Source organism: Andrena cerasifolii, chromosome 11 (genome assembly GCF_050908995.1).
Source record: "Andrena cerasifolii isolate SP2316 chromosome 11, iyAndCera1_principal, whole genome shotgun sequence".
Taxonomy (NCBI): Eukaryota; Metazoa; Arthropoda; class Insecta; order Hymenoptera; family Andrenidae; genus Andrena; species Andrena cerasifolii.
The window spans coordinates 10,727,895-10,745,555 of NC_135128.1; the positions used below are offsets into that span (position 1 = coordinate 10,727,895).

The 17,661-nt window shown below is 38.1% G+C and overlaps 2 protein-coding genes and 1 long non-coding RNA gene across 9 annotated transcripts in view; 2 read left to right on the plus strand and 1 right to left on the minus strand.

Moving 5' to 3' along the window:
* Sin3a (SIN3 transcription regulator family member A) overlaps positions 1 to 12,271 on the plus strand; it is a 19,613-nt gene extending 7,342 nt beyond the window's left edge. For 6 of the 7 annotated variants that reach the window (XM_076822667.1, XM_076822668.1, XM_076822672.1 and 3 more), the window contains 7 exons: positions 61 to 435; positions 525 to 694; positions 793 to 987; positions 1,228 to 1,506; positions 7,060 to 7,211; positions 7,289 to 7,499; positions 7,580 to 12,271. In XM_076822667.1, coding sequence (XP_076678782.1) covers positions 61 to 435; positions 525 to 694; positions 793 to 987; positions 1,228 to 1,506; positions 7,060 to 7,211; positions 7,289 to 7,499; positions 7,580 to 7,831 — 1,634 coding nt within the window. In that variant the 3' untranslated portion in view covers positions 7,832 to 12,271. The remainder of the gene's footprint in view (positions 1 to 60; positions 436 to 524; positions 695 to 792; positions 988 to 1,227; positions 1,507 to 7,059; positions 7,212 to 7,288; positions 7,500 to 7,579) is intronic. The other variant, XM_076822671.1, reaches the window with a different exon arrangement.
* LOC143374521 (uncharacterized) lies at positions 11,494 to 16,724 on the minus strand. Its single transcript, XM_076822705.1, has 3 exons — positions 16,263 to 16,724; positions 15,353 to 15,525; positions 11,494 to 13,792 (listed from the first exon to the last, which is right to left on the minus strand). Exons 1-3 carry the CDS (start codon positions 16,350 to 16,352, stop codon positions 13,648 to 13,650), a joined length of 408 nt encoding a protein of 135 aa, XP_076678820.1. The 5' UTR covers positions 16,353 to 16,724; the 3' UTR covers positions 11,494 to 13,647.
* On the plus strand, positions 14,615 to 15,565 carry LOC143374523 (uncharacterized). Its single transcript, XR_013086678.1, has 2 exons — positions 14,615 to 15,133; positions 15,240 to 15,565. It is a non-coding gene; the product is annotated as an uncharacterized LOC143374523 (long non-coding RNA).
* Positions 16,725 to 17,661: the final 937 nt, after the last annotated feature.

A 17,661-nucleotide genomic window follows, 5' to 3' on the forward strand; every position in this document is an offset into this window, starting at 1 on the left:
TTATGATAAAATTCTCGCGGTTTTCAGGGAATAATAACCGGGTTTCTGTTATTGCTACAGATGAAAAGGAAGATCTGAACGTAGCAGCGTGTAGTAATTCTCAATCAGTAACTATGAATACCTCTCCGTTGGGCGGTGGTGGTTTACAAGCGACTAGGAACAAGGCGCCGGCATCTCCGATTCCGTCTTCCACATCGATTAAAACCGAGCCCGACGTCAAATTACCCATCCATGCTCTGTCGAACGATCCCGAGGAGGCGTACACACTTTTTATGGGCAGCAACAACTGGTATCTATTTTTGAGGCTACACCACATCCTGTGCGAGAGATTGACAAAAATGTACGACAGGGCTGTCGCTCTGTCAGAAGAAGAATCGCGGTACAAACAGCAGCGCAAAGAGAGCACCGCTGTTGCTTTAAGATTAAAACCTAAAAGTAAGTAATAGGCCACTACTATCTCTGTGCATATAAAGCCAAATGGAATCTACTTCATTGTTATTAATATTGTCCCGTATTCGGTACAGACGAAATTGAAATTGAGGACTATTATCCTGCATTTTTGGATATGATTAAAAATGTCCTAGATGGCAATATGGAGAGCACTGCGTACGAGGATACCTTACGAGAGATGTTCGGTATCCATGCGTATATTGCCTTTACGTTGGACAAGGTCGTGACGTATGCTGTGAGACAAGTAAGTAAACATGTACACGAATATGTAAAAAAGTTAGTACCGCGTAAGGCAATCTTCTGTCAGGTGACAATTTTTAAGCGCAAACCTGAAATTTTCAGCTGCAACATTTAGTGTCGGATCCCATATGCCAGCAATGTATGGAACTGTTGCAACGAGAACAACGCCCACCGAAAGAAAGCAGTGGCGCGGGTGGTCTGTGTGCCACTGCATACATGAGATTCGGTGCGGAGATGGCGTATCAGCGTAAAGCCGAAAAAGCTATGGCTGATGAGAATTGTTTTAAAATATACATAGTGAGTATTTAATATCGACTTCTCTTGGATTCGCGAAACTACTTGTAGCTTAATTTGTTTTACCAATTCTTTCCTATTGCAGTGTATAGAACACTATGTTTTAGTGAGGTATCTATAATATATTGTTCGATTACAGCTCTCGATTGTACGGACGTGTAAAAATTGGGAAATAGAGCGCGTTACTTTGTAACAGATTGTGAAGGTGGTGTATTGTAAACGCGTTATTCTTTGTTGTTACAGTATAAAAAGGACTGTAAAATGACAATGGAATTGTTGGATACGGAAGGTGATGAGGCGATGGACAACAGTTGTAGGGAAAGGGAAAGGGATGGAGTTACAGTATCTGAAAAATGGTCTACGTATGTTGAGAGGTTTTCTGCTCCAGCTGGTCAGACTAGCCCGAAAGACACCCCCACCTTAACAGACAATGAGCCAACAACCAATCATCCTGTGAGTAACGACCAGGCAGCAAGGGGGGGGAGGGGCAGAAAGCGCAAGAACACTGACATTAGCAAGAAGGTATAGGATCCACATCCCTTTTCATAATCATTGCCAACGTTGCAGTTTACGTTCATTCGTATTTGATGTCTGTGATTGGAGTTGTACCGATGCCATTCAGTGTACAACTAGTGTCCCAAAAGAACGAAAGTTTTACCCAAACTTTCTTCTTCTTATTATTTCGTGTGATCGTATTAATGCGGAGGTATTCGTGCGTGAACGTGTTTAATCGCAAGTCAGGCACTTTTCCAGAAATCGGTCTTCAAGAGAATCATCTTTGTTGACTTCCTTAAAAGTAGAAAATATTTTAAGAGAAAAAACGTTGCAGCATATATAAATATATCGGTTGTTTGGTAATACGAGGAAGCTACATACATGGTCATATATACGCAGGGTAAACCAACCAGTAAATGACCTAATTGTTGAATCTATGGACCTTTGAGATTAATACTTGAATATATTTATGCATAACAACAAAACAACTGTTGAAATTGCATTTAAATTTATTTTTCTTGAAATTTCTATAAAAATAATTACTTATTCTTATCTTAATTTAAAAAAAAAATAATTATAAAATGCAAAACGTGTAGAAGTCCAGTAAATGACCGCATACTTTTAATAAGAATTGTATTCATCAATGTTTGCTTAATACGCGTAACTAAAAATATGGGATATTAAAAGTGCAACTACACTCCATTTATAAACATATAATAATGTTTAAATTTATAATTGACATTTCTTTGCCGAATGGTTATTCACTGGTATGCGGTCAATTACTGGTTGGTTTACCCTATATGATCTGCTATCACCAACGCTTTATTATGCGAATGGGGTCAGAGCATTGGTTCATACTTGTCGTTGCATAGTATTCACGGAACTTTGTATACATAAGCAGAATGAACTAATATTCTTTTAAATGCAAAGGAAAAAGATAACGGAAGGTCATATATTTATTTTCGTAATATTTAAGGAGATAAGAGATACATGATTTTCATCTCAGTGCGTCCAACGTGGTGCTGTAAATTAAGTGAAATTTTTGCATAATGCACTACAAAACGAAAACGAATCCTCCATTCTTTATTCTATATATATATTCGCCCATACTATTGGTGTGCTGCAATAACACCATTAGACGTTATACGACAAATTATAAATTATATTTCTATATTTTAAATATCGATTTATAGTAGGACAACGATATCTGAATAGTAATTTCTCCAAATTTTAAAGCAGAACGATTATCAGCTGCAATTCACAACACACATTGCTACGCAATTCATCGATTCTCTGTAATTGCTTTGCTTCCTCGTTTTTTGCGATGCGAACAACTTCTCTGCGTTGACTTATTTGTCCACATAATCGTTCTCCAGGCTTTTCTTTTCAAACTTGGTGATATGTTCTTTTATTCGAGTATTCTTTTTATGAGTTTAGGGTCGAGAGGTATTTAATACGTGTCACGCCGAGAATGAGAGTGCAGGAAATTCTAAGTTTTAGTTTTTCAATTCTATTTTTTATATTATGTTATATTTATTTGTTTGATGTTTATCTAATAACTTTTTTGTTCAGTCTCTGTTTTTGTTTCGAGATAATTTTGTATACGCTCGTATAAGAGTGCGCGGAAGCTTTAAAAGCTTGGAAAGAGTATAGGTATTTCAAAATTCTTTTAAAACGACTGGCGATCATGTTGTAAACATGATTCCCTGTGTTTGTTATCTGACGTGAAAATAATCGGTTCAACGAAATGAACAAGGAAAAATTTCATGTATACTTACATTAACGTATTGTGCATTACCGTACTGTCTCTGTAATTGCCCACTTCGCGTTTCTTTAGGAAGAGCAGACATTAAATAATTAGAGAAAGGTGTAGTACTTGGGATGAAAGATAGTGAGAAAGATCTAACACGGTTCGCAAATGTACAAAAATAGGAAGGGGACACGGCACACACTAATGAAGTCATCCGAGCAGTGCCATAACGAATGTAAAGTGTTAGCTTAAAACATAACATTTGATAATGGTCAATTCTTAATGTTTATTTCATTTTCATCTTACTATTATTATATCGGATAAGGACGTAATTCCTAGAGTTTATAAATGAAATAGAATTTAAAGGAGTGTAAATATTTGATATAAATTTGTACATATGTTTTGATACGTCAACTTAGGTCGACTGGTAGTGTGCATCACTAACTTGTAAAATTCCACCAATTCACTATCATATTCGAGCATTAGTGAAGCCTTTGGAAAGGAAACATGGATATTGACTCGTGAACACATTACTTCCACGCCACATCACGGCCTGCAGTGTATCGTGGCTTTTCCAATCACTCGTCTTGCTTCAGCTTAAAAATTTGTCACTGCAAAAACATTCTAATATGCCGGAGTCAGAAACGATCGAAAAACGAGTGCGGAGAGAAGACTCGGGATACATCACGTAACGGTTTGGATGTTTTTCAAAGACTTCTGAAGGATACTTGTTAAGATTCCATGTGGAAGCTAATGAAAGAAGCCGGAGGCATTTTCTCGTCCCTATCGTTTAAATTAGGGTACGTTAATGGAACATTGAAATTGTATATTCTTTAGGCACTAGACCATTGTTCTTTGGCATAGACGACAAATGAATTTCAACGCTAGGACTGGAGCCTGTTTAGAGCACTTTGAATTGCAGAAGTACTTGCTGGGCGCGACATGTTACATTACGTTCTCGGAACCAAATCCATTGGTTCGGAGGGTGTAGCGTAACACGCCACGCTGTTGCACGCAATAAAATACAGTACGCATTGGTTCTAGCTAGAATTTGAACCAGAAATAGTATATTATGGCGTGGACAAAGTGTGTTCCTGGCTTAACTGTTGCGCGCCATTGTGAAATACGTGTGTATGATAATTCTTTGCTGTGTACATATTAATACATAAGTAGTGAAGCAAAGATTATATGCTGTAGCGTGTAAATAGAAAGTCACTTGTATCTTTTAATTAACTCGCGGCTCTGATCGAAGAACGTAACAGTACGAAGCGTTGATATCCCCGAATGTTCAGATATTCGCCAAAGGTTTCACGGTTTTATTAGCTCTCCCGGTCGCTGCTGTTGCTTCTGCACAATAAGGTTCTCTTTCGGTACTCCAATAAATTCTCGCTCGCGCGACTACATTCTTCCTTTGGGAAACAATTCCGTTCAAGATATCAGTAGTTTCGCAGCGCAGTAATAAGAACTGAGTTACTTTAAAATTCACCTGGTCGCGGACCTCGGTTTTGATATATTCAAACAGTACCTTCTATCGAATGATCTTTCTTTGTTCTTTCTCGGTTTGGACAACTCTGTCGGTTTCATAGTTAATACGCTTTTTTAACGTTATCATGTTTAAACGTCGCCTTAGGATTTCTTTTTAACGAAGCCACTAGTAATGCCTTACTAGTTTTATTGTTTGGTGTCGAGAGTTATACGTTTTGTACATTTTATGGGCAACAGGTATTGTTTCTTAAGCTTCCTTGCCACAGTGTTTTGTACAGTATACATACTTCTGTGACGAGAGTGGATTTTCATATGCAGTGTTCGCAATGTTGTCTCATCATTGAAAGCATCTTCGAATTTTGTACAAAATGTAAACATGCATTTTCTGACAAGGCTCTGCATCACGGAATTTTATGCGCTATACATATATAGAGAGAGAGAGTTTACACGTATCACGTACGTGTATTTATATATTTTTCGTTTGTTTAACAGTTCGATGCGTTTTTATTAGATAACGTGGCACAAATTTAATTAATTTAACGATATACATACATGCGTAATTGTCGCCACAAATAATCTGATTTAAACGTTACTGTGACATTTGTAATATAGTTTCATTGAGACTATCAGGTCGTATGTGCAGACAGATTTTATGTGATTGTTATAAGCTCATATCTCCGTTTTCACTTTACGCAGTGAATTTTAAACTCTATATATATATAAGACATATATATATATACATACATACATATATATATATATATATATTTTGTAACTGTAATCTGTATATGAAACGAATATACATATAATAATAGATAACAATAATATTGTATAGAAGAGAGATATTGAAATACATGAACAATGCTTTTAAACATTATTGTCTAACATCATTTTGTACCACTAAATTTATTACTTTGATTCTCCAATGATATTCATTTTTTGTAAACAAAAAGAAAACAGTTCTTTGCTCGTGCTGGTCACAAGAAGAGCACAGAATATTTTTAACACTATATATTTACATACTTTGATGATCATAAACATTTAATTCAGATGTCGAAACTTTTTGTTTATCCTCATCTGACTTTTATTTTAGATATTTTCTCATTTAGCTTTGGTTTGTTCTGCTTATTATTTCAATATTACATCACGTGTGCTGAGTATGAAACAGTGATAAATATTAAGAGTAATATATCTCTTTTCTAACACATCTATACTTTAAAATAGTAAAGCTCATGGCTTAAAATGGTTAAATGGCTTGACTAAAATTATGTTAACACTTTATCTATTTTGTTCTGCTTCTGATCCACCAGTCCATTCATTGCTCATGGATGTACGTGGATCGTAAATTGCATTGGCAAACATTAGTTTATACATATTCTTTCCATTTCGTTTTATGCTTTGCATTAATTAAGTTCGTACTACATGGCAGAAAATATTGTTTTAGCGTTGCAAAGTGTTATTGGTACTCATAGCGAACAGTTTTATTTGTTATTAAAAACTTGTATACGTGTATATAATTTCGTGCGTCTTTAATGTGTAAAGTCGCTAGTCGTTCTCTACTAATTCAAAGTAATTGCATCAATACTATACACTTCACTATTATAAATGATTTACCATTTAATAATACTCAGTCGTGCAGTACCAATAATATAATGATAAGTGGTAAAACAATAGGCACTCTGTTTCGTTGCAAAGTATTTAATCGTCACTTACTTTCAATTGCCGCTTCTCGCGCATAAAGCTCCTCGCATTAACATTTTTACGTTCGTCTCTGAAACATATCCTCTTGACCTCTCCACATTTATCCAAATTAGTTATTGGTGAATTTTATTTATAGTATACAACTTCGCTGATATGTATGTGATTAAGTATGTGCCAACGTGTAATGACAATCACATAATGGCAAGTAATTTATTAAACAACTGAATAACATTAATGAATCCGGAAAAAAAACCATGATAACAGGACGAGAAAGAAATGACTGATGATTCTTTTGTTTAACGTTTTCGTTTATTTAGAAACACATTCTTGAACGAGTTCCGTTATTCACGTAGAAGAACAGAATATTATTTCTCTACTTTTCTTTCAAACTTTATCGTCTCCCGTTTTGAGAATGGTGTAACTGCTATTACTTCAAGAGAAGTATGAAATGATGCTTAAAAGCATAGAAGTAAACGTGTCCGATGAATGTGCTAAGAGACTATTTTACGATCGTGCTGTAATAAGAACCCTTACATTAAGTATACTGTGTTTAGTATTAATTAAATGCAATCGTGCTAAAATAATGTTAAACCTCTGTGAATTCTGTCTTTTAAAAGAAAATTAACGTAACATGATTGTTGTAGATGGATGGAAATGGTTGGAGTTCTTTAGGCAGAATCTTGGCAGGACGTAAGCCTGTATTTCTTTATCGTAACGTTAGACAATGGAGGAAACGAGCTGCAAGAATGATGTCAGCATCCCTGCCTAACACTAATCATCCTGAGAAAGGTGCAGAGTAAGTATCCTCCGCTGAATTTCCGTACATCCCTATTTTTAAACCTGTTAGTATCATTCCCTAATATTTCATTCCAGGTCAACCGACAAGGAAAAGGCACTGGACTCTGTAGACGCGCTCCTAAAACGACCTCCTGGCTTACGCTTAGCGGACTCCGGCGATACATCTGACATCATCAATTCCGATGAAACGCAATGCAGATTTAATCCGAATAGTTACCAAATGCTTTACGTTGCTAGTAAGGAAGCATTCCTGTACAAACAGAATTCGTTCAGCCGTGCCAGAGAGGTGCGTCCCGTGGTTTTCAAGCTTCTAATTCGCTTCTAACGATACGAAACACATAACGCCACTTGTTCAATTCCCAACAGTGTCATCCAGCCGTAACGAAACATCTGAACTCAAAGTTCCATCAGTGGCTGGCGTCCTGGGCGTCTAAGAACGTGGCGGACATGCAACACCGGCTGTGCCAGGACTGGTTAATGGGTCGTTACGAGAACTTAATCCCTCACAAGACACGAGTGATCACGGACAATGACCAGACTAGATCACCTTACCGACAATACAATCGTTACCGAGTGGAACGCTTGCAACCCGATATTTTGGCGGAACAATGTGTATAATCTTACATCTCTTATAATTTCTTTACTATTCTTTGAGAATACACGATTATTACTGGGAGCTCGTTCCGATAATCTCGCATTCGAGGGTACTTTCTGTCAGTAATTAGAGAGGGTGTTGTACGATTCGGGGCAAAATTAAGACTGATTCTGAACCTGTGTTTCGCGAGTGAAATACTGAAGAACGTCTTATTTTGCCGATAAAGTTCCGCCGTGAACGAAGATGATAGAGGACGATCGTTGAGGAGAAATATAACGTATCATCTATACATTGTGTATTGCGGGTGGAAGGAATATAAAGGCGGTAGCTGAGGCACGACCAAAGGGTGTGTAAAGCGGTACCCTGGAGGTTACAATAGGCCAAATTTGTCCTGTGGTGTTTGTTACAGAACCGCACCAGGACCGCCACAAACGGCCTGTCCCCCTTGGTGTGATTTTTAGTATGCTATACAGAGCGGCGCACCTAAAAGTATATACCTGAATATCTCGATTGTGTTTGAATTTAGGACAAGGTAGCGAGACCGGGAGACGATCAGTTCAAAGGCTGAAATATGATAGCGGAGGTAAGATTCTTCGGGGTTACCATTTCCGAATTTTCAAGGTCATCGGTGTTTCCTCTTAATAGAACCACATATTTTCTTAATGTTTACGTTTCAGACTTTGAAGACAAATTCAGGGACGCAGTTTTATAGAAAACAATAAAGGCACGGTGTATATTGGATGTGTATATGTCTACGTCAACATCACATTAATGCGTGTCGTTGAATTTGTCTTCAATTTATTTTCAATGTAAACTTTAAGAAAATATGTGTTTCTCTTTGATCTTCCCAGTGTGATATTCTCGCGTTTTAACTGAGCTACTTTTATTCTTGCCACTCTATGATACGTTCCAAATGAACGGGAATATCCAGAGGTATACTTTTAAGTGCTCCACCTTTTATGGCGTGGAAAATCTATGCCGAACGCGACCCTTAACTCTGACAGCTAATTGCCACATCGTTTTTACCCCCTGCTGATTTTATCGCCGCCCTGTATTCTTTTCGTCCGTAGTACTACACTGATTGCATACGATTTACGAATAAATTTGGTTCTTTAACTGTACAGGTATAAATAATATAAGTAATGCAAGTGGAAATATCGCGGATTCGTTAAATCGTTATTCATCGAACGGTCTATGAAATTTGTGGTTAATTAATAATGTTAAATTTAGGAATTGAGGATCGGGAGCGAAGAACTATCGAAACTAGCGATATTTCCAATTGTATCGGAGTTAAGCTTGTGATCAGGTAATATAAGATATTTAAAGGATAACGTTTCATTTCTACGTCGATTACTTTTCCATCGAACTAGGATACTATTCAGCTAAGGTTTTACATAAGAGAGTAAAGTTAAAATAAAACTTTTGATACTTTATTATAATCTTAAACGATATAGAAGGAATATTCTATCTTAATATAACTGTCGTTCGTAAGCGCGTCACTGCAGATCCAGCCAATTTTATTTCATTAAGTATTTTATTTTTGTAGACGTACAAGATTGCCACTAAAATATTAAACATCATTTATTCGACAAGGACTCACAGTACATTTGATTAATCAGACACCACCTTTCGTTTATAACGAAACCTCAGAACTATCGAAATTAAATATGTACATATATATATCTCCTTTGCAAAATAAAGATTTACAGAATGTTTCTCCCATTCACACGAACAGTTTTTCCAATTGCTGGAAGTTTTTAATAACTTACTTCTCTTATTTTCTCACCACCGTACTGTTATATTCGAAGCTTTACTTCGTCAAAAATTTATTATACATACGATTGTATGTATAAAGTAGATACGTGTACATAAGCATCTGCAAGTATGTATGAATGCGCGATAGCGGAGTGCATATGTACGTATATACGCATACGAAACGAGAGAACACATTGGGCCTTATTTTTTACCTGATCTTTAGGCTGTTCGATGAAAATTGTAAAATGTTAGATATATAAACGGTGTTCCTGTACAGTGCAAAATGTGTAGACAACATCAAAGTGCGGCTTTAATTGGTAAAATGCATTGATTCACCACGCACGAGGTACATGGCTCGAGTTATTATTTTACTGTTAATCTTACTATCTTAAGTATATATTTTTTACTGATTCACTTTTATTTGTATATCGCTATAAAGGATATATACATAGATATACATACGTGAAGCTGACAAGAATACAACGATTTTTTATACTGTCGATATTATCATCGTTAAATCCTCTGTTCGTCAAGTTATCGCAAGTGAAAAGAATGAAATAGTAACTGAACAGGAGTTCGTGCGTGGTAACGGAAGAAGATAATTCCTTTGTAATATTTAGACTGCGTACAGTCGTCGGTACAATGTGGGAACGCTAATCAGTTTCCTTGCATCGATTTTCCCGACATTCAAGGACATTCAGGCAGAATAATATTTAAAATATATTGACGGATAACAATGTATGCATCGAGCGGTTGAATACATTTTTATCCTAATTGCACAGATTTCGTTGGAGTCTTTGCGTCTCTGTTTCTGCGGATAATTTTGAAAAGATGCTATTACACACACACACACACACACGTAGACACTATAACCGCGCACATGGACACAGACACACACCTACACCTACACCTACACATGTACATCGTGCCGCTCAGTTATGCAACATACCTGCAGTTGTACATTAAACCTTGTGTATCTTGTCAAAAGGAGAGGAAAGAAAAGAGAGACGCGGTCTTCCGATGCTCGACTACTCGTGACTATTAATGATATAGTGTATTTTATCAAGAAAATTGCTAATTTTAAAAAGTGTATGTCCGTGTATCAAAAGTGAATGTACAGGCAATTTTATTACTCGAGATAATAATTTAATGTTGATATATTTTGCACAAATCATTATTAATATTAATAAACAATTAATATTACGACAGCGTTCTATTTCATTGATTCTATAGTTTCAGGTGATACAGGGAATGAGTTCGCCGAGGAATTTACAGAAGGGTGGATTATAGCGTTCAAGAAATTCGAGTTTTGCGTTTACAACCCCTCGCAATGCAGAGCATCTGTTTTGCAAATTGTCCTCCCTGCTTTGCAGATCCCTGCGGTTTGTGAGTTTATTATCAGTGAGGTCCGTACTCCTCGCCAGCAAAGGGTGGAATATTGTACCTGAAAGTGATCCCCTCAGGGGCGGTCCCTTCGCTGTAAAAAAACGAAATACCTTCAACCAATCAACTGTAGGGACTGTTGCCCTTCCTCAGCCGAAGAATGTTGTAGAGTCACCAATTAGCATGTCTTAATAATTATTCCAACAACATCCTCTTCTGTGTCTAAATATATTAGGAATTTTGAAAACCGAATAAGTCGTTATCTGACCTTGAAGAATAGTAGTCAAAAATGAAACACCGAAGAGTTAGTAACATTAGATTGGCTGTAGTTTTAACTTTAATTCTCGAAGCAAGTGCCTAATTGTATTTTGGTCAATTTATAGCGTGTTTGAAAGTTTATGAACGACGTGGCAGTTCTTTAAGCGACGTATATTATTATTAAAAATAAAAATTGGGCGTGCTAAGAGAAGGGGACATTGAACAGTTAGGATTGTAGATAAAGGTAAACGGTAGTTAGGAAGAATTAGCGAGAGCACAAAATACAATATTGTCGTTTCCTGCAACATGATTTATTTTTATTAAAAATTATAACATTGGTGATCGTTTTACAACTATGGATATAATTTACCCTTTCCGTGTATTAAATATTAAGTGAAATACTGCATACGAATACATTGCCTGCGCTATTTTCTACACGTTTTCATAAAACATTGATTAAACATTACATTTGAAAACAGAGTTGAAAGATGACGAATACAAAGTTATTCTGTATTATTCAAATACAGTGAATTTGCGAACGTGTAGAAAACACTCATGTCATTCTCTACTTTATCGTTTCACGTATATTTACCGCGGTGCAATTGGAAACGATAAGGCGGTCATTACTTTCAAAATTGTTGGATAGCAATTGCAAAGCGGTGTAATATAATTATGAAACGTGAATGATTAAACGTTAATTGGAGCATGAGACCTCTTTGGTCACTGGATAATTGCGTAATGATATTGCAGTTACATTGTTGTTGCTTTTGAGTCGTTATAAATAGTCGATTAAGTACAAAGTTCTGGATTGCGCTTTCTTGAAATACTGTAATGAGCTTTTTTACGCTGTTTTGAGTACTTCGAAGGTGTACATTAACTTAACATACTTGTCGTTGACCGATGAATTTCGACGACTGATATTTCTTTTTCAAATTCGCATGCACATTCGCGTCGAAGTTCATTTGTCGTCAATTACAGGAATCAATCTTCGACATGTGATTTTGAAAATCGCATAGTAGAACGATCATGGTTTCTCAAGAAACATACATTTTCTTTCTTTCTTTTTTTCATTAAAAACACGTTTTCGTGAAAACCATGAATTCGCAAGGATACGAAATTTCGATCTCCACAATGCTTGTAACCGCTCATTAATTCGATTTTTCTGTTCTACGATTTTCTAGCTCATTTATCGAAGGATTCCTTCTTAGGAATACAATCTTCAAATCCTTATCGAATATTCTAAACAGGTTGGAATCCTTTCAGACCTAACTTCAGTTCCCTTTCACTTTATAAATTAATGAACGACACAGAGGGCGATTAGAATCTGGTTAAAAGATGCTTTGAATAAAACCTGCTAGGCCTGAAAAGATATCAAGTGCCTAAAGTTTATTTTACCGTGTACAGTCGTAAAAAATTAATAATTCGTAGTATTAGAAGTAAAATTTTAATTAACTTACGGTTGTGCTCCGTGCGTCTAGTCTATATTGAGTTTCGCACAAAAAAACACGCGACGCACTGCGTTCTCTTAGCTTCCTGTTTTGAATCGGTTAGACAATCGCGCCATTCCGCGAGACCCCCGTCTCCATGGCAACGCGGAATGCGCGTTCAAACAGTTTCCCGCTCTTTTTTTCATGGTAAATTTAACGATTAATAATTAACTTTCCCTTTAAAATTACAATTCAAACGTTGGCGAAGATATTGTGCCATAATTCATACGAAACTATTTCATTTATTCTTTATATCAACGAAAGTCTCGCGGCTTGGCCGTTGCCCATTCTATCTACTTCCTAATACTGTTACATATAATGTCGTTTGGTACACCAAGTACTTTTTACTTGATTCAGTCAATCGAGTCTCGAAATCTCTAAATTTGTATCTCGTCTCACGAAACTATTCTGCCGCTACACGATTTTTGTCCTCTTTCCAGGTCTCACGTTCGAATATACGCGAGTCGTACAGTGGGTTAGCGAGGTGCCGCGAAATTCAAAAGCCCCGCGTCAGATTAGCCGCCATCTTGGTTGCAAACGAGTGGCGCGTAAGATTTGAACGGACGAGGGAACAGTTTCGCGATGCGTCACAAGGAATACGATCTTGAATGAACTTTTACGAGTCGGGAATTTATTTCTCGTTGATTCTAACCTAGAAACTTATCTGAAATATTGTGACTCGTATTCCTTGGGGGGAAATAGCGAAACTATTTCCACGTTCATGTCGTTTCTGTGCTTTATTCGTTTGATGAAAAAGAATGTTAGCTAATACTGACGTGAGGAGCCTGTTTGCCTGGATCGAGATGAGAGTTTGTTGGTTAGATGGCGATGCTGGATCAGAAGTGGTGTGACGATGGTTGAGCAGTGGTGGTACCATGACGACGACGGTTGCTGGTGGATGCTTGTGAATCAGGTATGTTCGCGTGCTTTTTTGGCAAACGTTTGGCGTACGTGTTTTAACTGATGTAGTTGATATCGTCGATCGTGTCGGCTTCGATATCGTCCGACGTTGTGTTCTGACGGCAGTGATACACGTACGCCCTCATCGATAAGCTTTCACCTGTGCGTATGCACTTGTATGTCTCGTCCAGGCATCTGCACCTAAAAAGGGGAAATACAGATTCGTTTAGAGCACGTAGTTAGGGTGGATGTACCAGTAAATGAACACGTACCAGTGAATGGACATTTTTTATTAAAATGAGTAAAATAAGTTATTAAAAGAAGCAACTAATTAATTAGAGACTTCTTGTAATTTCTTGCTTCAGATCCAAACAATTTTTGCAGCACGTGGAGTCAATCGCGCTGCAAACATAATTTTATAATAGTGTTCATTCATTAGCCTTAAGTGTTCATTTATTGGTGCGTTTACCCTATTCTCTGGTTTATTCCTTTCTCAAGTGTTCTGCGTAGGTTATATCTGTGGAGATATTTGGTCAACAGAAATTTGCATATACAGAAATTAAGGTGTAACTTTTGTACTAAATTAAACGTAGAATTTGGAATTTTTTTAAATTTGAAGTGTTATAATTAATATTATTTCAAACCCTGGGCGTAATGTTGGGTCGATAATATATGAACGAAATTACTTGAAACCCATTTTTAATATTAATAACTTAAAGTGTGTGCCAACCAATGATGGAATCAAGTTCTACTCTAACTACACATGGAAATATCAATCAATTTATTATTAAATATTTATTTTCTTAACATTCAGTAGACTGCATAAGTTTTTATGAATTATTTAGAGGAAGGTGAAACGTACAATTATTCCTATTAGCTTCGAAAATGTATTCGTAAATACGTTAAATTAAAATCTGTCGGATGTCGATATTTATTTACAAATTGCGCTCTTACTATTGGTCCCCTCACTGGTGATAACTCTTGGTCGCGTTGCAAACCATTAAAGATTAAACATGCGTCGCAAATTCATTGATAAACGATAAAAGCATGTTTGTTGCTTCTTACTCCGCGGGGTTATTATCACAGTTCATTCATAAAGATCGAGTTGTTTCGTTGTTTTGCTTTACTGAGCTGCGGTACATAATCGCTTACGCGATCGCTTGATCGATTTGCAACATGCTCCACCAGAGTTATTTAAACAATATTTCTATATCATAGCTGTGATTTGAAATTAATCTCGAAGTTACTGTAATTGTTTAATTGCAAAGCTTATCGTTTGACGGTTTAAGCCCTTCGGAGGCCCAAAGCGCTTCAAAGATTTTGCAACCCCCTTATACAGGGTGGTCACTTCAACGCAATGTACGATTTTTTAGGCATTTTTGATAATTTGACTAAAAAGTGTTTCTAACAAAACTTAGATTTTAAAATTCAGAAACTTCTATGATGGCCCCTTCTGACGCCCAAGGCACGTGCTTACTGGTTAATCCAGCACTGGTGCATCATATATACTAACAATACTAGCTAAGTAAATCCTTCATATTGGTAATTTGAATATATAAAGCACAAAGTGTTTGCCCCTAAAAACTTTCGAACGGTAAACTCTGGGGCCACTAAATGTGTCCCAGCTCATTATACCTAGCTAATCCAGACGAATTAGACTATTTTCACAAAAAAATTTTTTTTATAAAATCAGAATCTAAATTTTGGATGAAGCCGAGTAGTAAAGCTAGTTAAATACAAACACGAGAAAATGTAGCTTACGTGTTTGGCATGAAAAGGGTGCTGCGGCGAGTAGCAGGGTTGTAGGTGTTCCATCCGCAAGGTGTATCGTAGCAATACCGTTTCGGCTCGTATTCACCCTCGGTGGCCCTTTGAGTCCTCATACTATCTGGGTACTCATCGTGAACGATTTTCCGCAATTGCTCCGCAAAGTCCTGCAAGCAATCGCATACCAACTCCCTTAAACATCGTGTCTCCCTTCTCTCAAAAAGTTTACACAGAAAATATTCGAATCTAATTTTCCCCGAAGAAGAAAACTTCCCTTTGCCCTTCCTAAATAATTCCAAGTCCCTGAATGAATCAATTTAACCGTCGCCTTCGGCTATAAATACCTACTCGAATCTCTTTATTTCGCCGAATAGATAATTGCTTCTTTAAAATCGCGTTAAAACGCGATTCCTTGATTCCAAATCTGCATAATCGATACGTAGTCTATCAAACATCCCATTTAAATTTTCAATTGCATCAGGCATACAGTTGCAACGTCTAAAACGCATTTCTATTCGACACGATTCGCAGTGGAAGCTCATTACTCCTCTAAGATAATTTTCTGCCGCAACATCTCGCCCCTAACCGTAGACTCGCGTTTCGACGGCTGCAGCATTGCACGCGACCAGCCTCGCGAGTGTAACATAGTAATAAAAAAATAAATAAAAACTGCCTTCGCGTATTTCGTACCGACATCCGAAGGGGTTCCGTTATTACAGAGTAGCGCAGTTTTTCTAGGAGAATAAGAAGGTTCGCGGAGGCCAAGGGATAAGAAGCACCGCGGCGTGCACGCGAGCCGGCAATCCAGAGCCGGGATCCACGGCCGCGTTCCTCGATCTAAGAATCGGCTTTCGTCTCGCCCGCCCCGCGCGGATCACCCCGGCTACGATGTATCGTCGCTTACCTCGGACTTCACCGCCGCGGAGTCCGTGAAATCGGCGGCGTAGAGGACCGCCACCAGCACCGCGACCAATTTCAACAGTATTAGTTTCATCTTGCTCGTTCGGCGCCTGGAGTCCTCGCCTCGGTCGTTGGCCTACGGGGCAGCTAGGATAACTGGCTAAGGGATGAGCGCAAGCTTCCTTCGAGAGGCCTCTTCTCTTCCTCGCTTCTCTCGCGTCCTTTTTCTCGTGGCTCCTGAACGGGACGCAGGGTCTCGGACGAATCCCCGCGCGGCGACTCCACCAGAGACGGGACAGCAGAAGGATGCGCACTTCTCGCGAGGGCTCGCGGTCTTCGACTGCCTTGGCTTGCTGCTGGGGGCTGGCGATTCGAATTCAAACAAGTGCACGCGTGCTCGTACGCGGTATTCCGTGTTGCTTTCGACTTTATACATAGACCGACGCCTCGTATAGAATGAGGAGAGTTTCGAGATGCCGGCAGTTTATATAGGCTGAGCTAGGTGCCGGCTGCGTCGGGGGCGGGGGCGTCGGGTGGCGGTTGTGCTGGGATGGAACGAGAGAGGATGAGAGAGAGAGAGAGACTTGGTGCTGGGGACGGGAGATGGGAAGTTGTAATAATTAGGGCTGTTCGAGGACTCGAAATATGCGAACGCTCGAAGTTCCAGGGGATGGAGGCTCGTTTTGTTCGGTGGTTGATTATCCGGCTGATGCGTTCTAGTGATTGAATATTTGAATTTGTTTGAAGGGAAGTCAAGGTGCTCGAGGTATCTAGACGATCCTTCTGCGTTCGGCTTGGGAGATCGATTCAGCGAACGATCGCGTTCGATGATAAAGCACGGGGAGGAGGGTGTACAGGGGGTGAATGCGAGTGGCGAGGGCATGAAAATGGAAAAGGGCAGCAGCTTGGTTTTCTGTGTTTTTTTTTTTAGTATCGTTCAGGTGGAAAGAGACTAGTGGAGATGTTAAGGGTTGACTTTTCCAAGCATTCGGATATTCGTTCGATCGGTTTAAATTAAGATATGCACAGGACGTTTTTCAGAAGCTTGAATGGATCGAACGGTGAATTTTTTTTGGTGTATTGGCTGTGCAGAAAGAATCTTTTATTCTGTTGAAATTAAACGGGGAAACGAGATTTTTGGTGAGCTTGAATAAGGGATGATTAAAATTATCTTTACTGTTGTAGTTTCCATAGTTTGTTCTTCAAATATTTGAGAAATCGAAGGGACTTTTCCTTTCCGAATTACCTACTTGTTTTCCAAAAACGAAATTGAGAAGGAAATATTCTGAATGTTTTCGAAGAGATGAGTGTTTAAAATTCTGGTATCTATGCGTTATGCTGAAAAATATTTGGAAAACTCAGCATGTTTGTTTTGTAACATGGTGTTATCTTCGGTCTGTTAT

What these genes read in the sequence shown, in the direction of transcription:
- LOC143374521 (XM_076822705.1), bottom strand. Translation starts at nt 16,352, where the DNA reads ATGAAACTAATACTGTTGAAATTGGTCGCGGTGCTGGTGGCGGTCCTC. An exon ending in CCGCGGCGGTGAAGTCCGAG is followed by an intron (nt 15,526 to 16,262) that starts GTAAGCGACGAT and finishes GATTGCTTGCAG; the next exon opens with GACTTTGCGGAGCAATTGCG. An exon ending in ACCCTTTTCATGCCAAACAC is followed by an intron (nt 13,793 to 15,352) that starts GTAAGCTACATT and finishes TCCCCTTTTTAG; the next exon opens with GTGCAGATGCCTGGACGAGA.